Raw genomic sequence first — 23,073 nt, 5'->3', positions numbered from 1 at the left:
AAAAAAATTAATATTATAAATGAAAATTATAAATTAAAAAGTCAGTATGTGACCAAAGGCGACACCCCTTCCCAAATTCTCCAAATCTCATTTCCAAGGCGCATGGGAATTTCTGCGGAGCGCGGGCATCCCTGGAGCGCTCGCAAGCGGGTGATTTTCCACCGAACAGCCCGATTCATACAAATACTCACATAACCCCCCCCCTCCCAGCAAACCTCCTTCTGACGGAGCTGTCCCAGCTGGGCAGGGGCAGGAGCGGCCGCCCCATCGCCTGCGCTCCCCCCGGGATGCTCGGGGCGGGGATGGGGGATGTTCCCCCCCGGGGTGCCGGTCCCCTCCCTCCCCGCCGGGGCTGAGGAAGCGGAGGGAGCCGTGGAGTTGCTCTGCATATTAATGAGCCGGGAGCTGAGGGCAGCGGGGAGCGCTTTAAAGGAGGCGAATGGAAGAGCCCAGCCGCGCCAGAGCGCAGGCAGCGCAGGCCAGCCGCGGGCCAGCCGCTCCCGCCGGGAGCCGCCCCCTCCGCCTGTCCCCTCCCTGGTGACACAGCCCCGGGTCAGCAGGATCGGGGGGACGAACCCCAAGCGAGAAAACACATCAACCCCCCCGGCGTCTCCTCGGGTACCCGCTGTCTCACCATGAAGCTCCTGACAGCAGCTCTGCTTCTGCTCTTCATCGCGATGTGCTTGGCCAGCGCAGAAGGTAAAGTGGTTTTTTTCTGCCTATTCCCGCATAAACCTCTTTTCCAGTAATTTGTGTTTGCCTCCTGGTAGCCCGGGGTTGGGTTGAGCTGTCCCTGCCTGCTGGGAAGGTGCGATGTGCAGAATCTGCCGCGAGGTTTTTAAAGGTGAAGCAGAGGTAAAATACACGGGGCAGCTGTGTCTTCATTTGTGCCTTCATTGGAGGGCAAAGAGCTCTCAGCGTGGCAGGTCATGCCATGCTCTCCGTTATTCAGGAATACAGCTCAAATACCTCCTGTTAGGTGGGTTTAGCATGTGGAATGCTTCAGGAAATAAGATCGGGTTAGGGTTGCTTTAATGAACACTCGAAGGGTGGTTTTCAGGGAAAATAGAGCAGAGCTGGATTTGAGGTTGTGGCACAGTCTGCATTTTCTGCTGTGCTCAAAAATGATGGTTAAAAAACGCTCAGCTTTTGTCTGGCTGTGACTGCACCACGACACCCATGTGAGGAGAAATGACTGGAAGTCCTACAAAGTCCAAGTGGGACATGAGTGAATGAGAAAGCAGCCGAGACGTGCGCTTGCTTTCTCAGTTTAAAGAGTTCTGACTCTCATTTCCTTTTGCTAAATATAATTATATTTAATCGCGGCAGGGGCACTGTAAAAAAATCTGATATTTACAAAGCCTCAGAACGTATATAGTGCTCTAGAACATATTTCCCAGAGAGCCACTACCTTTTCCTGGGATACACCACAGAAAAAAAAAATTAATTTTTTTTTTTAAGCTCTGCAGCTTCCCAAAATTCAGCTTTTCCCACCAAGGCTTGAAAGAGCAAACTGAAGTTTTCCTGGATGCACCCAGGCTGGAGGGAAGGGACGTTTGGTATGCAGGAGGCTTTGCAGGCGCGTGAGAAAGTGCTTTCTCTTGTAGGCGTGAAGTGCAAATGCTCAAGGAAAGGTCCTAAAATAAGATTCTCTAACGTACGGAAGCTGGAAGTGAAACCGAGGTACCCGTTTTGCGTGGAAGAGATGATTATGTAAGTCTGCCTTCATTCATTGCTCTCTGCTTCCCTGTCAGCTGAACTGCTTTACCTTATACTGCAAGTTCCTTCTTTGTTCTTTGTTTTCCTCATGCCCCGGCATGCTAATTCCTGGGAATATTCATTTGCAGATTGAATATTCCTGGGAATATTCTGATGCAAAAAAAAAATGTGCAATTCTGACCCAAACCCCATCTATTATTTTTCGACAGAATTATTTTTCCCCTTAAAATCAGTATTTCCAGAACAGGTAGCGACAAAAAGATAATCATTAGTTCAAGTGAAAATAATGACAAATCCTACTCCAAGCTACCTGATATAAAATTCAGAGCTATTTAGTTAAGTTATTCTGGGCATGCAGAATAAATATGAACAGAGTTTGGTTTCTGCAAGGAATATTAGCCCGACCAGAGACAGATTTTCACCTGTGTTGTACCAGAGCAATTCCCTTCATTCACGGAGATTACCCAGCATTTAAGAAAATGTTTTCCTCCCAGTCTCCCTGCAAGTTGGGATCAGTGCTGCTATGAAATCTCAAAGTGATGTAATGGCTAACCAAGGTGAGGCAGGTTCAGGGATTTTTGACATGACTGGCTCAAAAGGACGGTTTTTTTAGATTTTAAATATGGGTGGGTTTTGGTTTTTTCATGTCCTGTTTTGGATATCTTAACATTCCCCCAACAAAGCACCTTCCAACCAGCACATGTGGCTGGATAAGGACGGATTAACCAAGAAGACTTCATCAAGCTCCTCTGCCACCTAAGAGAGGGGGAAAGGGTCCCAAGAGCAGCCACACTCCCAGGACACCAAGGGCTGATTTGATCCAGCATTTGTGTTCCCTCATGGAACATTTGCCATTTGTTCAACAGCAGGATCTGAGCCCTGTCCTGCCAGGCTCTGTACCACCTCTGGCACTCTGTAATGCCCTTGGGGACAAATCTTGCTCATCCAACTGGCACAAACAAGGAGATACCACGGACTTCTCACACAGAACTGGCTCGTCAGACTCAGCGAGAGCTGTGGAGGAGGAATGGAGATCTGAGGTTCATTATGCTTCCTCCAGAGCTAGACCAGCATCACTGTGGGCAATGCTGAGCTCAGGGAACATCAGACCCACTTCTCTGAAGCCCAGATCAGCTGATGGTGACCTGAACAGAAGAATGCTTGCAGGGCATCCCTGCCCGAATCAGCCCCTCACAGCTTCACCTCGTTCTCTTTGAGCCTTCAACAGCAAAACGATGATGTGGAGGAACACCAACTCTTCACTCAAGGCATTTCCCCAAAAGCAGATGGTGACCAGGGGGTATAAAATAAATCTCAATAATGCCACATTTCACTTCCAACCAGAAAGCTGGGGAAGCTGGAACACTGTGTGTAGGAGCCGCTGCTTTCCCAGCCCCATCGCTATGCGGATGTCCAGCAATGCTATTCAAGCCTGAGGGCTGACAGAATTGTCCCATCATCTCCCCTCCCTATGGGTGTCTGTGGGGCAGGGCAGACCCACCAGCATCCCTGCTTTTCCAGCTGCCCTAATGGAGCCTGAACTCAGCTCTGACAGCAAACTGAAATTAATATTCTGAGAACAAATTGATTCCGGAGCCTCTGGAAAAGGCACAGCGGAGCTAAATTCCTGCAACTGAGTTTTTGTTGCTGCAGTGATCATCTAAAATGAGTTGTCGAAGCTGTGTTCCCTTCTGCCCTCCTCAAAAGCTCTCATATGTTTTCATACAGCAGAAAGTTGGCGTAAATGATGTTGGGCAAAGAAGCAGTGGGTATGGGGGTGGTGCAGGGAGGTTTTGGCCATGACCCCCCAGCAGAGCTGTGGTACAGGGTAAGAGACAGTTAAACTGAGTCCTCAGTTTAGTCAAAACCTATCAAGATTCATGGTACATCCAGCAGTAATTGTGAGTGTATCTGTCTCTTGGAATGAGAGAAAGCAGCAGAAAACAGGAGAGAAGTTTAACTCTTTCTGCCTCAAATGTTCAACCCCCTCCCTTCCCAATTCCATGTTTTGCCCCATCCCAGAGAGCTGGGATGTGTCAGGATGGAAACAGCTGATGGAAAATAGATGTTATTGGGAACCTTTCTCAAGAGGTAGTAAAGGCAGGTGACAGTCCCCACACTGATTTGGGATGAAAGGACCAGAGCCAGGATCCTTGGGGCCATGGACACAGGGTGTTGGTAGGCAGAGGAGCAGCCCCACCATCCCTCAGATGAGATGTGTGAGGGCACGGGGTGCTGGGGGGCACAAACTGACCCAGAGTGCTCATCACAGCCCTGGAGGCAGCGACCTACTGGGGGGGATTTTGGCACAGGGACCCTCAGACACCAGGGGTAAAGGCTCCAGACAGCAAGTCCTTGGTGGCTAAGGGACAAATCCCACTGGAGGTGAAAGTTCTGGTGCTTCAGCCCCTTCTCCATCCCTCTCATTCTTGCAGCCCACCCAGACAGCTCCTCCCTCAGGGTATGAGCTCCCACAGTGCCTCTCAGGCACATCCCCTCACATTTGTCAGACCAGCATCCTCAAGAGCAGGGCCAGCCCGGCTCAGGGTGCCCGAAAATGCTGCCACCCAACCCTGTGCCAATCAGGGACTGCCTGAGAACTGCAGAGGACTGTGGAGCTGCCTTGGGAACGTCTCCTGTGCTGTCCATCCTCCAGCACCAAAGAGAAAACCTCCATGTGATGTCAAAGCAATGCATGCCAGGATGAGAAAAGAGCCAGTGCACCTGAGAAGCCAACCCTGCATCTCATCCTCCTCAGACAAGAGGATCTAGTAAATCCAGAGTGTCCTTCACTGCTTCTGGTGCAAGTATAGGATTTGCTGCTTTTCAGAGGTTTCTACTCCTTTCCTCTTGCAATTCAGCCTGTCCATCACTTTCTGGAAACACTTGTGTGGCCTGTCAGACGGGAAACCCAAGCCAAGGTGTGGATCAGTCAGTGCAGAGAAGGTGGCTGCTGCCTGGAGGAACTTTGAACTGGCCTCAAGTCCCTCAAAACTCACCTGCCCTATGCCTTCAGTGAAAGTTTGGTTTCACCCCTGTCCAAAGCTACAGGAAAATTCCACTTCTCATACACACACTGCTCTCCAGAGGGGCTGGCTGAGAACACCCTTAGAACAGAGATAGTCCATGATTTTAGCAGTGACTCTGCCCTTTCTGTCACCTGCAGCCACCAAGGAGGCTCTCGGAGGCTTCCACCACTTTTCCATGCACTTGGGAAAAGGGCACTTCCTCCCAGAAAAACAACCTGGAAATTACACCTTAACTTCTTGTGACCTTAGCTTAGACCTGATGGGGGTGGAGCAGAAAGGGGAGCAGGGAGGAAGGCTAATTGAATAGAAAGAACAATTTGAACACCTTGTGCAATCTCAAAACTGGAAGCATGGTGAGAACCTCAGCTCAGTTCATGCAGGCAGCACATTTTGCTCCCTCAGAACCAGGAGGGAGAGCTGGGAAAGTTTGCACTATTTCTTGTGTTAGAAAATAAACAACTTCTTTCTGAACCAAACCATAAAAGAAACCCATCAGTGTACACAGGTGTTTCTGGTTTTCTGCCATCATTTTACTCATGTCTCTAGCAGCATTTCAATAACTCCATGACAGTGTTTTAGTTAAATCAATAACTGCTGGTATTTCCAGAAAATCAATAATTCTAATACAAGTTGTGATTGTGAGTTTGTTTGTTTCTTTCTAATTTCCTAAATTAATAGCAAAACCAGAAAACTGCTTCATTTTGAGCCCTGAGAGGTGGGGCAGCCTTGATGTTTCTGCAAAGCCATCCTTTTGGGAAGCATCTTTGGGTCTCTCATGTCACCTTGGTTGTGTCAGACCGAGTGATGAGGGCCTCACTAAGCCCTCAAGGAGGGGACCTAAAACACAGAGAAGACTTTTGCCATGTTTTGTCTCCCAACAGGCTTTGTTGTGATAATCAGGGGGCACCAACCTGGCAAAGAGAGCAGGATCAGGCTGTGAGCAGAGGAGGCTGAAGCCCCCAGAGCTGCATGCTGAGGCTCAGAGCTGGGCTGTTGGGCACAAAGACATTCTCCCACGTGCGAGTATTTAAAAATATTGCAGAATTAAGAGGGGGGGAAAAAGCAAAAATTAAAATAATCAGTGAAACCATTGTGATATTTTCTCTCAAATGAATTCTTGTTGAGCATAAAGGAAGTCTCCTCATGCAAAGACCTTGTTGTTGCCTGAATGAGCCCTAATTAAATAATCCATTGGGCTCAAAAGATGATGTCTAACAGGTAGGCAGAGCAAACCCACTGATTAAAACCAGAGGGTAGGTCTTGCTCTGGTACAACAGTGTAATGGTGGGCAATGCATTGGGAACAGCCAAACCTGCTGCTCTGTTATCCAATAAACTCAAATATCTGCCAGAAAACACAGGGAATGAAGAGCCTTACACTGGCCCCCTGACCAGTTTTGGGAGTTGGTGAGGCAGGAGCAGGGGTGGGAATTGCCTGTGCCTGCCATGACCTGTGTCCCCTGCCCTGCAGTGTGACACTGTGGACCAAGGTGAGGGGGGAGCAGCAGCACTGCCTGAACCCCAAACGCCAGAACACCGTGAGGCTGCTCAAGTGGTACCGAGTATGGAAGGAGAAAGGCAGGTAAGTACTTGCTGAACTGGGGAGGGTCTTGGTGGCAAACCCGGCAACCAGCAGCTCCCAGGCATGGAGAAACCAGGGAAGTGCACACACTGCAAGTGCTCCATCCAGCACCCAGGATGTATTTCATTACCCAAATTACGATTTTAAACGGGTGTTCTTGGTATTATTTCTTTCCTGCCACATGAAGTTCTCACTCCTATTTTAGGATTAGGCTGTTCTGGCTGTAAATAGTAATTATTTTTGGTCAAAATATTCATCAGCTGATGTTCTCATTTACTTACATACGCTCACCTCCCTTCCACGGGGAAAACTCCAAGATGAAAAGCTGAGGTATTTTCAGCCATGAGAAAAGCAGTCAGGAGAGCTGGGAAGAGAGAGCCCTGTCACACACTTTAGTCACACCACCTCAGCATCATCAGTCTCTGATGACGCAGGTATTTGCCAATTTTAGCAAGTGTACCATGGCCAGAAAAGCAATAATTTTCTGGTAAAAATCTCTGACACCTTCTCCCTTGTAAAGAAGATTTTTTTTTTCCTAAGTCATCAGTCACAGAAAGGGAGAAACATCTCCCCCAACTCCCTGCCAGCTCCCTGCCTCTGCTTCACAACCAGAGCACGTGGGGAAGCCCTATTGCATAACCACATATTTATACTCTTCCCCCTGTTTCTTTTTCTTTTTTTCTTATAATGCCATCATTAATAAGACCAAGGATGCCCAGCCCCGGGCTTGTGCCCTCAGGAGATGTGCAGACAGACAAACCCATCATGTTGTTCTGTCAGGACACAAACTAGAAAAATGGCAGAATAATATTATCCCAAACAGAACAGATAATGTGAATTTATTATATCTATGGAGAGCTCATGATAAGCATCAGAAATTGTATAAGAGATAGGGGTTTTCCAGAAGTGAATTAGCTGATGTGGATTTCTTCTTATTATTTATCCTGATAATCGTGGCCCAGTGTGTTATTCCCCACATGCCTCCAAGGTGTGGCAGTGTCAAAGCCCAACACTCCTCCCAGATGCTTTATGGACATAGATTGCTGAAAGTCAGCAACTTGATTTCCAGCTTGCTTAGGCAAAGGCTAAAAATCTGGTTTCTAGAGTTTAATTATTTGTGGATTGTTTGTTATTATTATTGTTATTATTGTTGTTCTTCTTGTTGTTGTTTGAAATGGACTTGAAGTTTAATTCATAGTTTAAATACCCTGCTCTTGGTTCTTCCTCTGTTTAGGGTCTATGAAGAATAAGAGCAAGTGGTGTGAGGACTGGAGCAGACTCCCTTGGCTGGCATAGGACTGGGCTCTACAGAAGATTATTTCTCTCTCGCAGGCATAAGACACAAATTCTATATTATTATAAAGCACTTTTTACCGAGGGTCAGTTTTTACATTTTATAGCCACGTGCAAAAGGCTTCCAGATTTCCCAAGCATCTGTTGCACTTCTGATTCCACACCCGTCTGCTCCGTACCGAAATCGGGAAAAACACGTCCTTTTCGTTCTAAAGAAGTTGTTCCGGGATTTTTTTTTTTTTTAAATTTTTTTTTTCTTTTTAATTATTCTTCATTCATACTGCACTATGATCGCAATCGAGCTTTATAAGCTCATCGGGCAAACAGCGGCGTTCGTGACGGTGTCACACACAGCCATTCCCTCGCCCTCCGGGCAGCGGGAAAGCTTCGGGGCCGGGCTTTGTCGGGCGCGTTTGCAGCCTCCTCCACCTCGGCCGGGCAAAGCAGGGACCAAAGACGAGTTTGCTGGGGCAGCTGCCCCCCAAACGCGGCTGTACCTGCAGAACGAGGTCCCTCCTCAGCACCTCAAGTGAGCCTGGCATCACTTGTGTACCTCTTCTCTAAAGGACTCGAGGTCTGGCTGCAAAGCGAAGCGCCCCCTGTCTCCCCTTTAACCTCTCATGCATTAGGAAGCATTTCTAGGTTGTTTTTATTACTAAGAAAATAAAAAAAGTCTGTTCGGTTTGGGGTTTTTTGGTTGTTTTGGGGTTTTTTTTGGTTTTTTTTCACCTGAAGCGCTTACAGAGAGTTTGTGGCTTCAGTACTGAGATATTTTAAGCTTCGAGGCTATTGTGTATGATTTCCTAGATTTGTAGCAACAACAACAAAGAAAGCCTTTAAAAGGTACCTTTTTATGAAAAATATGATAGGGCAAACATATAAATACCTATGTATGTTCTAGTCACAATACAACATATTCATTATTTTGAATGTAATACTTCCATGTTAAGCAGTGCATTCCTCTTTTTAATATAACAAAACTACCTTTTCATTTGTAAATATACTATAGGAAGTCTCCCTGTATTATCTTGCTGTATAATGTACTGTACTGCTAAATTATCATATACTATTTAAATGTTTGAAATATTTAGAAGGTTGCATGCAGATTTCATATTTCTTTCTAAGACAAACAAAAAAAAGTAATAAAAAAATATATTTAAAACAAGCTGACAATTGCTTTTAAATTCCCTTAAGCCATCAGGGAACTCCAGCCACTTCTAATCACTTAGGTTTTTGTGGGTGGATTGGTTTGGGGGGGGAAAACGGTGACTCAGAGAAGCTGATTAGAGATATGGCATCTTGATGACTCTGGAATTAGAAAACATTGTTCTGGTACAATTTCCTTTCCTTCCTCATTTTAGGATTTGGATTTCAGCCAAACACAAGGAATGACATAAATAAGGGCAATACCATTAGCCTGTAGCCACTAGTCTGGTGTCAAGTGAACACAAATCAACCACTTCAATCCATACAAAACCAAGTAAAAAAAGTGATTTAAATAAGATCTGAGTTAGTTTGGGGAAGGTTGAACAACAAAAATCAGACAACAAAAACCTGTGAGCCACCACCACCTCTTCCTACGCAGTTTCTACCCTCTCCCACAGGGAGGGACTTTGCACCCCACAGGGCTCCTCCATCACTCCCCAGATAAAAGGAAAGCAGCAGATTGGAATGGTAAAGCCAGCAAGAGTTTCAATGCATCAAAAGCTCCTGGTGCTCCCTGCACAGCACCTCTTGCCTTCCTGCCTGCTCCCAGCTGTGCAAGGGCAGCTGCTCCCGGGATCAGCAAGAGCTCTGCCACAGCAATCTTCAACTGTGCAATCAGGCCAATGCCTGGCCTCAGCTCAAGGCTTTCCTGCTGCTCAGGCAGACAAAAAAGGGAAAAAAACCCATATACATACACTATATATAAATATATATATATATATATATATATATATATATATCCTTAATTACTGTGCTAATACCTGGCAGAGCTGAAGGAGAAAGAGCTGTTAGATTTCAAAGTATTTTCCTATTCTGCATAAGGATGAAGCTCAAGCTTCAGGTACCTGTGAGTAAAAATCCTGAGGAAGATCCCAGAGTATTTAAGAAATTAAATCTCTGGAGATATCAAGCACCAGGCTCTGCTTCTGGCTCAGCATCTGAACTCCATCTCTGGGCAAGCCCAGACCCATGAGCTGCCCCTCTCCTTTCTCGAGTCACATGTTAACAGGGCCAGTAGATTTTCCTTGAGAAGATTTGATTTCAACATACCAGCAGACTTCAAAAATGTTTATGCTTGTTTAGCGACTACTGGGCAATGGATTTCCTGGAAAAAATATTGATATGGTTGCATAAGAGGTGGTTAAATGCTGCTGGGAATGCTGTGCACAGCTCTGATTGCCTAAACTGATCTCCTAATGACTCACACCTCACAGGGTATAGCCTGTACAAATGACTCTTAGCTCTGGGTTCATCTGCCACACAAAAACCACCAGCAAAAACTAAGCACTGAGGAAACCAACTGTAATGTTTTTCTGCTTGTCAGAATGAGAAACAAACAAACAAACAAAAAAGACCAAAAAACCAAAAAACACCTCCAAAAACCCCCAAAACTTTGGTTCAATACTTGTATGTCCCTTAATCAAAATCTGTCTTTTAAATAAAAAAACTCTCAAAAACAGGAATTGAAACTATGAAGAGACAAAAACTGCCCCTGAGCTGTTTTTCCCAAGCCTATTAACCTGCATGTCCAGGCAGGGTTGTTAACTTCCCAGGAACAGGAGGAGCATCCCTTGCCATCCCTGATACACAGTTATAAAGGGAAATACTGCATCAGAAGGTAACTGCCATTACCAAATCAGCCACTTTCCCTCAGACTGAAACATCTCTGCTAAAACATTTAAATATATATATATATATAATATATATATGTAGGTACCTCCTCCACAAAGATTTGGCAGCAACCCTAAGGTTTGCTTTTGTTTTCCCCAGCAGCCTGTGAAGCCACAGGAGACCCTTCATTCCAGCCTCCCTCATATGCAAACCATACATTTGTGCTCTGAGACTGAAAAATTAAGCCACTGGAACACAGTCTGAGCATGCACCAGCCAGCCCTGAGGGCTCCCCAGTTCCCAGTTTACCTTCCCAAGAGCCTGAACACGTGCAGGGTAAGCAGGAGCTTTGCTTCATCCTGGGGTGCAGGAGCAGCCGACCCCCCAGTTCCTTTACTCCATGAAGCATCACAGACATGTAAACCCTTCCCAGAGCATCCAAGGAGGGCAGTAGCCAACTGCTTTCCCCATCCAGCCTGCAAAGCTGCTCCCCAGCAGCCAGGAGCACATGGAAATGAAGCAACAAGCCCTGCAAAGGAGATCTTCACACACAGCCCATCCTTCCCCTGGGCATTGGGCATCCACAGGCTGCACCCCTTCAGAAACAGGGCTATTGGATTTTATTTTAATAGAAGCACAGGGGTGAACCAGCTGCAGTGAGAGGACACAATAGTGGGGAGACCTGCCTGGCCTTTCCAGTGAGAGCACTACATGGGATTAGTAATGTTACACAGAGCCTTTCACCACTTGCTTTTCACTTGTTCGTGTATGGTCCGGGTCAGCACTGGCCAGAAAAGTTTATTAAGAAGTGATAGCTGCTTGGTGGTCTGTGTGAGGTGGCTCTGGGCAGGTCCTGCCGTGCCCCAGCTCCCCCAGGCCCCCTAAATCAAGGCACAAGGCCATGCCAGATTGCTGCACACGTGGGGACCTTTCCTGGCCACGTCCACGTGGTGGAAGTGCTGGCTCTGCACTATCCAGGTTTTACCAGGGCTGTGGGAGCAAACGTGGGGCTCCATGGAGGGGCTGGGGGGCTGCACTGGCCACCCCTGAGACCTGAGTGGGAAGTCAAAGGCAGTGTTACAGCAACACAAATGCTCTCTGAGCTAATTAACCAGCAGAGCTGGGACCCTTCTGGGCCCATATTTGCAGAGAATAGGAATGAACGTGAATAAAAAAAGTCACCACCCCCAGGACTCATCATCCCACTGGGATCCAGAACCAGCGCCTGTCCAAGGGTAAAGGGCCTCTGTGCAACCTGATATCACTTAACAGGTTTTATATGAGCCCAGACAGAGCTTGCAGTCTCCAAAACACACTTCCCATTAGGTCAAATGAAACTCCAGGCACATTTGGGGTATTTTTCCTCCAAAGCCAGTTTTCAAAAATGAAGCACTGAAATCCAGATGTGTACAGCATCTGAAGACCTCACTTTTTGCCAGTTGTTCAGCACCTTTGGAAAAAGGTAAGCTGGCTTGGGCTGAACTGGGGCTTCAGATTCAGAAGGATGGGCAGCTCACCTTGAAAACCCTGGCTGCACTGAGTTCATGCCAGGGCATTCTGTGGATCTTCCATGCCTGGCACTCCTGTTGGGATTTGTTGTTCATTTTGTTCCCTTCAACGGGTTGAGGTGTGCAAGGTCACCACTGGAAATACAGGTATTTTTGAGGATTGCTGTTTGCAGCTCTCCCTGGCTCTGTGTTTGCTCTGCCAGAAACTCTGTCTGTTAGTCATTGATTTCCCTCTGATCCTAAACCACAGAGAGCTGAGTGTTTCCTGGAAGGTGCTCATTTTGCATTGAAAAGCTGCACCCCATGAGCCTGCAGCTATCCTTGTAACCAGCACACATTTCTGGCAAAGCAGATTTCCTCTAATTCCTTTACCTGACATAACCCACCCCAGAACAGCAACTGGGATTGCCATTGCCTGAGAGACAGCAGATGCAGCTGCCTTTGCAAGCAGCTCCAGATGCTTTGAGTGATCACTGGTGCTCAGAGGTATCGACACACACCTTACAGAAATATTGTCTGCAAAATTCTGGGCATCCAGACAACGTGGAAAACCCCAGGACACTGTTAACTGTACTCCCTGACAACACATACCTGCATCTCCCTGGAAAGTGCCCACAAAGGTGTTTGAGCTACCATTTCATAAATTGTACCTGCACAAAATGGGGCCACCACTTGGTCCTCATGTGAGACTGAGGCAGTCAGCATCCTCTTTACCCTCCAAGGCTGCCTCCTTGGACCATCCCCTCCACTAACCAGTGGCCCTGCATGGGCAGTTCCTGATTCATACGAGAGGTAATAAAGTTTTTAATACCCAGAACAGATCCAGAAGTTGGATTTTGAGCTTCCTTATTTCTGTGAGCCAGTGCTATTTGAGACAAAGCTGCGTGAGATCAAAAGGATGGTTGGGAGGCCCCAGCAGCCCGAGGTTCAGCCCCATTCCTTGCTCTCACCAGCACTTCGGTGTCTGGCAGCTCCTGGGCCATGGCCAGCAGATCCCAGCCCAGATGACTATTCTGAAGGAGCAGTGGGGAAAGCAGGGCTGAAAGGCCATCTAGTGGTAACCAAAAACCGTCTCAGACAGTCGGGGGACACCTCAACGGCATTATAAATCAGTTTGGAGCCTGCTCACTGCGCTGCTGTGGCTGGGGATGCTCGTCCCCAGCTCTGCAAGAAAAGCTTCAGCTGTTGTATTTGGATTAGGAAACACCCCCAAAGCAAAGGAAAACAAAACAAAAACCAAAGCAAAGCAGCTGTGTTTTAGGAAACCTGCTCAGAGGTTTACAGAGTGATATCCTGTCAGTTTGGAGCGTGTACACTAAGGGAAAAGAGGACACCTGGCTGCTCTGTGCCTGCAGGAGCCGTGTCCATCACACCAGTGTGGGAAACTGGACTGCAGCACAACTCTGGGGACACTCATTCCCAAACCACCTGCCTCAAATCCTTTAAGAACATCAGGAGTTTCTGCCCAATGTGGTTTTCTTGCCCAGTGGTTCTCCCTCCTGTCCCCAGCTCTCCAGAGAGACCAGGACCCACAGGACCCCACGTGGCTGCCATTCCCCAGGTGCTGCACTGGGGTCCTGTCCTCAGGCAGGACCCTCTGACCTCCCAGCAGCCAAAACATGCACACTGTCACCTTCAATGCCTCAAGTGGAGAACCTGCTCCTTCTTACTGGGCACTAGCACAGTTCATCCAACCACCAAATCAAAGCCAAGATCCCTGGAAGAAATGCTTGCAGGAATGCAAAGTGCACAGGTGTTTATTCTCTGAACACCCGGTAACAGGTTGTGTTTCTGGTCCTTTTCCTGACCTCTGAAGTCCTCAAATCCCCTTGGATTTGTCTCTCATCTTTTACCCGTTCATTTTATGAGCTCTTTGGCTCTGATGACACCCATGGAGGACATCCAGCCCAAAAGGAGCTGGATGAGCAGGCACACAGGACCCGGGAGGCAGGGATGACATGACATGAAGTGACAGGAAAGCAAGCAGGCAGCCAAGGCCTGGGAAAATCACCACGCCTGCGTTTTTGGTTTCCTTCCTGCACAATAAAAGGGGTTAGTGAATTCCTCTTGGATGGGTTTCAGAACCTCTTCCAAGGAAAAAGAAAATAATCCTGCTGATGTTCACGTCAGGCTGATAATTACAGGGATGATTATGATTTATTCCTGTCATAAATCTTGGAGCCAGAAAAGGGGTTTGAGGTTTGCAAGATTTGCTGGATGACAAAGGGAAAACACAGCTCTAATTGCCCTTCTTTGTTGTGTTTAATTAAGGATTCTGAAGCAACTGATCTCAGGGTTTTTTTCATGGTTAGAAACCTGCAAGGAAAAGAAAATCTCTCTGCAGAGGCACCAATCGAAGCTTTGTTGGGTTACTAGGCACTAAGTGTGCTACATCTGAACACTCAGGACTCCCAGAAAAAGAAGCTTATTAAAGGAAAAGAAATGCTACAACAGGCTTCTTTCCTCCCCTTTCCTCCCCCCCACTTCCAGTAGGCCTTGGCAATTTTGAGCTCACTTCTAATCCCGGAAGAAATGTCTTTTTACCTCATTATTGCCCATTCAATCGTGTTGCATAAAAATACTTCTCTGTTTCTGTTACCTTCATAATTGCACCATTTACATTTTTCCTTGGGGTTTACTTCAACCTCCTTTCTTAACTCTCCAGACTTATCACTTCTACCATCACATTAGGAAAAACAAACCAGCCCAGAGCAGCTCAGATCCCTCCTTGGGCCAGTAATTCCCAGTCAAGCACTGCCCCTCCTCCCCAGCACAACTGGTGCTACCTCTCAAATTCAAAGTGTAAGTGGCTGGCAGGGTGTTCCCTCTCCATTTTTGTACAACAGCTAAAACAGTTCTGCCAGGAAAATCCAGTTCCTCATTATGGCAACCAGTGTCAGAGCATCACATCTGGCTGTGAGTGATGCCACCAGCCCGGGCTGCAGGAAGTCAAGGGATGAAAGGAAAAGCAGGAAATCCTTGGGATTGCTTTCAATCTAAAGGCACTTGGGACAGTGCTTTTTTTGCAGAAAGCAATGGCACTTGATAAAGGGGGAACCCCTTAGGCCAAAACAGGACCCCCACACGCTGCACCAACCAAGGGAACACCTGCCAGGAAACACAGGTTTGGGTTGCCTGGAAGGTTAAAACCCAACACTTCAACTGCACAGAACAACAGACTGAACAGTTATGGCTGGAAATGTTGCTCAATGAGGGGAAAATGTCAAATATAACTCTAAAGGGGGGGGGGGAAGACTTCTTGGGTTTGCCATGGTGTCTGGGAAAAGTTATCTTAAGGTCAGGAGGAAAGAATGGAGCAGAACACTGAATTTGGCTAAAGCTTGTTGTGGAAAATTATAATGGAAATCAAATAGAAATGCAGGATGGACTGAAGGCAAAGAACGAAGGCAAAACAAGCAATTTTTCGTGTTTTAGGGGATTTTTGCCCACTTTCTGGGTTTTCCAGCAGAGCCTCCACGCGGGTTATCCATCCCAGCCAGGACCGGGAGAGCAGCACCGGCTCCGAGCCGCAGCTTGGTGGAGGTTGACACCTTGTGGTTGTTCCCATCACTTACAAGCCAGGAAAGCTGGACTTTTCCTTTATTTTTCTCTTGAAGACAGTGGGTGGAGTTCATGGCCGCAGAGCTGAATTCCCAGCACCTGGCATGTCATCTGTGGAGTTGAGGTCTGGGGTCATCAACAGGTTAATGAAGATAAATAACACCAAACACTGAAAACGATAAAAAAATCTCACCCATACACTATTTTTTTCTGGGGGAAGAAATAAAGAAAAGGAAAAAAGATTCCCTTGGATAGGCACCAGCTGTATATACATTAGGCCCACAAGACAAGTAATAAAAAGTGATCTCGATGTTGCTCAGCAATTTTCCAGCCCCTTTGGATCCCTCTCTGTTTGCACAGTGGGGTGAGAGGTGCAGAGCCCTGGGTAACTCCAACAGCTGCTTTGGAGAAGTGGAGCTGCACCAGCTCCAGAGAAATTATCTCTAATTCTCACTGGAGTAAATGGAAACAGGCTCAAGACCTGCCATGCATTAAACCTGAAATGAAGTAAAAAAGTACCTTGGGTTTTACCCAAGAGGGTTTAAAAAAAGAGACATTTATAGTCTGAAGAAGTGCATTCACTTCTCACTGAAGCACCTTAACTCAGAAGTCACACAATGTTTCATCTTGACATTTTCTAAAAAATCATGTTCTGTTTAAGGCAAACTAAATCTCTTCCTCCTTCCACCCACCCCAGTGCCCAGTTTGGCCTCTGACCTGCAAAGTCCATTTTGCCCCAGCTCAGTGTGGCCCAGCCAGAGCTGCCCCACACCAGCTCTTCCAAACCCAGCACCCATGGCAGCCAAACCCACCCCAAAACACCAACCCTCAGCCAGGAGAACAACTTTGGATCGCTTTTCCTCACTCAGAAACATTTACAGTTCTAGTCAAGGTCATGTAACTACTTTACTGAGGTACTTTTTAAAAATTAATTATTTTTTTTTACTAGTTCCATAAAAGCAATAACATGACAGAGGTGAGATACAAACCCTCAGCCCTGCACGGCCGAATTTGCAGCACTGAGCCTTGGGGTGTCACCCTCGTCCCTCTCATGGCCAGAGCAGCAGGACCTGCACCCCAAAGGGTCATCCCTGGGGTCAGGGAGCAGGACCCTGTGCCAGGACTGGTAGCTGGAGCTGTCTCCTTTCCTTTCCCACCTGCCCTGCTCAGTCCAGGCACTGGGGCTCCTGCAAGCACCAGTAGGTCCCTGCCCAGCCCTCAAACCTCTTTTGGGGTCAATTCACCTGCTTTTTTTTAATGAGGAGGTGTCCCCTTCTTCCTCACTGATCTAACATTTCACTATAGATGGCCTTTATTTATGTATAATACATCCAGTCTGTGATGTGAAAAGCACCTGGATGGTTTCACACCGATGTCCCTTTACAGACAAACCTTTCCCACCTGCCCCAACAGCCTGCAAGTGGGTGCACTTCAAAATGACTCCCTGTTAAAAACACGTGAAGCATCTCAATTTTCTTTCATGTGTGTGTGTGCTCTAATTGCCAGGGAAAACATGGCTGAGATGTGACAGGGAATTTGGATCAAGACCCCCTGTGCACATGGGTGACCCAGCCTTCCCCTCCTGTTTTGTGTGCAGATGCACATGTATGTACACATGTAAAACACATGTGCATGTGTGTGGCTGTGTGTGCACACACAGGAGGGGGTGTGGCCAGGTGGGCACAGGGGTGCACACACACAGTGGGCACACTCAGGTGTGGGCACGTCCAGACACGTGTCTGTGCCTGCACATCCATGGGGGAGTTGCTCCCCAGCCTTGCCCTCCCGCCCCCAGTCCCGGGGAAGGAAGCAGGCAATTCCCTTCGGGGGCAACCCTTGTCCCTACAATGCCAGGGAAGGGATTATACCAGGGGATTAACATTTTAAACTCCCCTTCCAGACCTACTCAATCAAAGATCCTCAGGCCAGTAATCGTATTTCTGTCCCGGGATTACTGCATTCCTGAGTCCAAACCTCAATTTCAGGAGAAATTAGGAGAGTTCCCCCCTCAAACCCTGTGCACCCCGAACTCCCTGAGAGGGGGTAGAAGCTGCTGCATTTGTGTTTTTCTCCCTTTTTTTTAGCCCTTCTCTCCAATTCCCCTCCCGTGGTCGGGAGAGGACTCCGTGAGCGCTTTTCTTGTCGCCTGCCTCCTCCTAATTCCCAGTAATTTATCCCGTATTAAAACTCCCTTAAGGAAGAATGGCCCGGGACCCAACACCTGCTATGCAAATGGCAGCAAATCCCCCGGGCCCCCGCGGAGGGGCAGTGGGGACCCGCGGGCTGCTGGTGGTCCTGGAGCATCCTCCCCCTGCTGCAGGACTCCAAACCAGAGCCAAAGGGGACCCCCAGACCTGGGGGGGGAACCCTAGAGCCCCTCCCAAAGAGCTCAGGCTATATTTCGCCCCCACATTATGGTGTTTAATTCTTTCTGGTTATTTTTGTCACTCCGAAGCAGAATTATTGATATGGAAAGTATAAAGGAAAACCTGAGTATCTCAGCATGTAGTTAAGCTTCCTGGTTTGGGATGTTGTTGGGGGATTTCTTCTGCAAGGCAGCCAGTGAATTTTGTCCCTTTCTTTTAGGATAAGTGTTCCAGCTTCAATTAACAAAATACAAATCAACAAAAGAGGGGGGGATTGTGGGCGGGAGAAGGTGGAGGGGGGAAAAGAAGAGAAGAAAAAGCTCTGGCACAATGAAGGTGTGGGGGAAAAGGACTCATTTCTCGGAGGTGACATCCTAATCTTATTTTTCCCAGTTAATGTGATAGCCAGGATGCTGGGGAAGGCCAGGCAGGGTGTGTGCATGACCACACCGTGAGGGTTTGGCCCTTTTCCTTGGATAACTTGGATTAGGACTGTTAAAACCTCAGGCAGCCAGTTACAATCCCAAAGCACAGGCACCCCACCCCAGGTCCAGCCCATCTCCCTGGGGGTACCCTGTGCTGGGAAGCCTTGTGAGGATCCCTCCCAAACCCCTTCCCGTGGCCCTTTACCATGATCACACATTTCCCAGCCCGGAGCCCTTGAGTGACATTTGGGCTATTATTCGGGGAGATAGATTGTTTGGCCTGAAGATGCATTGTTTGGGCTCCTCATAAAAGAAACAAGTTAAATGCCACAGCTACCACACACAAAAATGACTCCTTCTGGCCATAAAACCAGTGGGACAAGGAAGTGGTTGTAGGAGTCAAACATAATTGATGCTCAGAAAGATGTTATAAATAATCTGCACCGAGTCCTCTCTCATGTGCCTCAAAAACACAGAAAGTGGGGCTTTTTTTTTTTTCCCTCTTTATCTCCCCTTGAATTCAGAAGCATAATACACCGTGAGCACCAATAATTGATGTATGTTATAATTCTTCATTACCCTATCAGTGGTCTGGGAAAATCAGAAGAAAAGAAAATGCCAGAAAGTTATGGTAAAACTTAAGATGCGACAGAAGTAGCTTTCTTTGCTCATGCTGTGAGTGTTTGAATAAGAAGAATGTCCCTGCACTGTAACAAGCTAAAAGAATGAGGAAGACAAAGGATTTCACGAAAAAGGTTTAGATAGAAGACAAGGCAAGTGAAACTGAAAGGAAGGGAAAAAAACCATTTACAATGGAACAATGCGTGTACTAATCGCTTTGATATATTATACAAACCCAAAGACCCAAAACATTGTGTAATTATTTATAAATGACTTCTCCACTCCTGTGTATAATACCACAGAAAGAATAAAACTGCAGGCTACTCTCTAAACTATTTCTAAATAGACCTAGCTCAAAAGGAAGCAGAAGTGTTTGAAAAAAAATAATTAATGGTTGATTTTATGGTTGTCTCATTAAAACATTTTAATTACAACAAACAAAATACATTTGTGCTTGCAGGGAACAATCGTTTACCTACTCGACCCCCCCTCCCCTTCCAAAAAGAAGGAAAATGTTACATCACACATTTAAAACCTGAAAATAAAACATTCTCACTATTTCAGCAGAGCCCCCAGGAGGGGTTGAGCCCTGACTGCAACTCCCAGGCACTTGTGCAGGATTTTGGAGCAGATTTGGCTCCCCAGGGCCAGGATCCCCGAGTACATGGGGACTCCCTGTGATGTCCCTGTGCTCCCCACCCACCAGTGGCCCCCAGAACACGGCCTGAGGCCTCACCCTGGCCACAGGCAGGTAGGAGAGGAGGCCAAATCCTTTGGAGACAAAGCCCTTGAGCTGCTCCCAAGGGGTTTCCCTGGCAGGAGAGCCGGTTCCTGCTCCAGAGGGGTTAACGCTGCCTCCCTGCAGGCTGAGAGCCCTGCCAAATATTGGGCTTCCAGGGCTGCCCACTGGTCAGCAGCCACAGGACCAAGCCCTGAGCCCTCTGTGAGCCTCGGGCTGGGGGCTGTGAGGTGACTCCAGCCGGGTGAGGTGTCCCAGGAGCACAGCTCCACGTGTCCATCCCTGCCCTCCCAGCCCTCACCACACCTCTGTCCCCACCCAGGCTGGACAAGAAGCCACTGTGCTCTGCACCACATCCAGACCAGCACAAGGAGCTGGGCTGCGCCACTGAACAGTCTTCTAGTTTTCTACCTGTCTTCAAAATTCCTGTTGCATCAACCTGGGCATCCCCAGGGATGAGTGAGCCTGATCCTTCCTTTCCTCCTGCAAGGTCAAACTTTCTGCTCCCAGGTGATGGCTTTGCCACCAGCCACATCACCTCTCTAAATTTAGCTCGAGCATCCTCCACAGGCAGCTCTGCCTTCCCTTTCTGGCCATGCTTTCAAACACGAGGGAGCAAAAAAGCAGTGTTCTCCTGATTGATGCATTGTTTCAACACTCATCCCAACATTAGTTCAAGCCCTCAAGTACTAAAGTAACAAAAGATAGAGTTTGCTGAGTTGCTGCAGTGATGTGCATCTTAAGACCTGAAAAAAAAAATGATGTGCCTCTGACTTCTCTGAGGCATCTTCCAACTGAGGGAGCAGTTTTACTGGGAACCACTGGTTTCCAAACTTGGAGAGAAGAGTGATGCTAACACTGCCCTAATGATCATAATTCTGGTTGTTTAGAAATGAGAGGCTGATTGCTAACATGGAGATTTATTTACCTTTATGAGGTCCAACAAACACTTACCAGGGAATGGCATCTTCTCATTGACTGGCTTTTTCCATGAAGGAAACAGTTCATCCAGAAAGCAGTGCCAGGCACCTGGCAGCACATTTTCTCCAAAAGCCTTTCCTCCAGCTTTATTCATGAATTCCTAATTTTTCTGGAATCCACTCATGATGCCTCAACACGAGGGCAGAGGAAGAAGCTTCGTGCTTGAGGCCTCACAAGTGTTAAATCTGTTTGAATCTTTTTTTCTCTCTTTATTTAAATGCTGTAAAGTGTCTCAAAGCCAATGATAAACCATTTTCTTAGAGCTCAAAATATGAAACTAATAACATCCCTGAGTCCATCTGAGCCCAGCTGCACTTACCTCAAGGTGGAAAAGTTAATATCAAAGGCTAAAACTCAGAATAAGGTCATCAGTGAGATGTTGGGAGCACACTCTGTGTTCCTTGAAATCAATGGTCCTGCTCCATTTCGGAATCTTTTTCTTTCCCAATCCCAGGAAATTTCAGGAAACTTCAGCCACCGACTTCCATAGGGGCAGGCCCATAAGGTGTAAGAGCTATTATCTGTGTTGGCTGAATAATTTATCTGCAAAATTAGTAGACTGCCCGCGATAGAACTGGTTGAATTATTCATCGGGAATAAATTATCCGAGATATTTAGCACTTCTTTCTGTTTGCGAAGGCTTCCTGAAACAATTCTGGTTCTGTGAATGCATTCGTTATTCATAAGTACGCAGTGAATAGATTATGCAAACAAATTTCAGCCTATGGGTTGTTTGTGAAACATTCACTTCAGCCCTGGCTATTCATGGCTGTGACTGATCACGGAGACACATGGTGCTCTCTCCCCTCCTTGATTGGAGCACAAACTTTTAAAACAAGAGAATAACAAATGACAAACTGCAAATGATGGATAAGGACTAATGAATAATGCGCTTTCACCGCAAACTTTCAGACAAGTGATCGGTTGTGCCAAAGTCTGTGAAACTCTGGGGAATCATAAACATTTTAATGAATAAACTATTGACTGCTCAAAGACACCTAAACAAAAGACAATCAAAGTGTTGCAGACAACACTGGAGTTTATCTCCCTATATACAAAGTGCACAGTAACAAAAGTTGGACATTTTTTGCCATATGCTTCCATAACCTTTAAATTTTGGTCCCTTCTTTCTCCTGGTTGGCGCTGGAAACTCCACGGCCGATCTCTGCCTGCTGGCCGAGGCCTCTTAATTGTGCCGTCACTTAAGGACATGAGTAGCTCAGTGAAGTGGAACTACTTAGCGGAGAAAGTCATTTATGTATGCAAAGGCCCTAAAAACTTCAGCCTGATTGCAGGTCCGGTGATTGAGAGAGCCCAGTCCCTGCCGGGAACAGCCAGGCCCCCGTCGCCTGGCCTTACGTGGGTATATTGCACAGCCAAGCATATAAAGATGTTAAAAAGCAGAAAGAGAGCTGATCCTGAAGGCTCGGGGCTGGCAAACTACTTCTAGTTTGAGACTTGTTAATATTCATCACCCAGGGCTTTTTGGATTGCTCACTTCTGTGCGTGATCTTCTTGGCACAAAGGAGGTTGTTTGGGGCAGTTTGCCGGTGTCGTTGGGTCATCTCAAAGCCAGGAGGGTGGGAAGAAGCAGAAGGAGTAACTTCGATAGCAAGCTCCTCGCTCAGGTTGGAGTGAAGAATGGTTGCTGTGAACTCAAAATGCAGAGATGGACAATAATTCATGCTGTCATTTTCCCCTGTTTATCCAAGGGATAGGAGAAAATCAAAGGAGAGGGAATCAATCTACATTTCTTGTAGGGGGAAATCATGTAAATACACGTGAGTTTAGGCACAGGCACCTGAAAATGGCTATTGATGGGTGGTGAACCTAAAAACAGACCTTCCAGAGAGACAAGTACCTGAGTGTTGACAATGGGGCTGCCTCGCAGCACCGAGGGGATGCAAAGAGCCAGATGTCAGAATTGGGAAACTTTTTAGCCGCTTAAAAACCTGTGGCTTCCCAAAGCGTGAGGTAGTGATGCCCAGGCACTGAATGGGGATTAGCAGAGGCAGCAAGAACTTTACAATCCAAACAGCACAGTTCTTTGTTTTTATCCCGAAAAAGAAGAATTTTATCTGTACATTGCATATACATTGTGCGTGTATATATACGTGTGTGTGTGTGTTTATACATTGTACATGTATTATGAATACAGCCACCGAAGTTTATAAAATAAATGTCCTTTGGAACTTTTAACTTTCTGAACACCTGCAAACCCCTTTTCAAAGCGGAGCCCACAAAACCCAGACCGCGTGTCCACGTTCGCCTCAGAAACGCAGGAGAGAAAAATACCTGCTTTGAGTTTTACCATTTCAGAGCGTATTCACTTAGAAAAAAAACCACAAGGAGCAAGGAAAACCTGACGAAAATCTTCCACCCGCATCTGGCTGGAGAATAATCCACGGCTCGCCCTCTGGAAGTCCAGAGTAAT

The 23,073-nt window shown here is 47.0% G+C and overlaps 1 protein-coding gene across 1 annotated transcript; it reads left to right on the top strand.

The window, feature by feature from the left end:
• Positions 1-343: 343 nt before the first annotated feature.
• CXCL14 (C-X-C motif chemokine ligand 14) lies at positions 344-8,728 on the top strand. The gene is made up of 4 exons (XM_018081174.2): positions 344-699; positions 1,608-1,713; positions 6,219-6,329; positions 7,564-8,728. The coding sequence occupies exons 1-4, from the start codon at positions 636-638 to the stop codon at positions 7,577-7,579; spliced, it is 297 nt and encodes a 98-aa protein (XP_017936663.2). The 5' UTR covers positions 344-635; the 3' UTR covers positions 7,580-8,728.
• Positions 8,729-23,073: the final 14,345 nt, after the last annotated feature.

Source organism: Manacus vitellinus, unplaced genomic scaffold (genome assembly GCF_001715985.3).
Source record: "Manacus vitellinus isolate BGI_N305 unplaced genomic scaffold, ASM171598v3 scaffold_51_pilon, whole genome shotgun sequence".
Lineage (NCBI taxonomy): Eukaryota > Metazoa > Chordata > Aves > Passeriformes > Pipridae > Manacus > Manacus vitellinus.
The sequence above is the reverse complement of the archived record's forward strand: the minus strand, read 5'-3'. Positions and strand labels throughout refer to the sequence as shown.

Bases quoted from the DNA above. Each gene is read 5' to 3' on its own strand.
- CXCL14 (XM_018081174.2), top strand. From the start codon at position 636: ATGAAGCTCCTGACAGCAGCTCTGCTTCTGCTCTTCATCGCGATGTGC. The intron at 700-1,607 runs GTAAAGTGGTTT...TTTCTCTTGTAG, and splicing joins GTGCTTGGCCAGCGCAGAAG to GCGTGAAGTGCAAATGCTCA. The intron at 1,714-6,218 runs GTAAGTCTGCCT...CCTGCCCTGCAG, and splicing joins TGCGTGGAAGAGATGATTAT to TGTGACACTGTGGACCAAGG.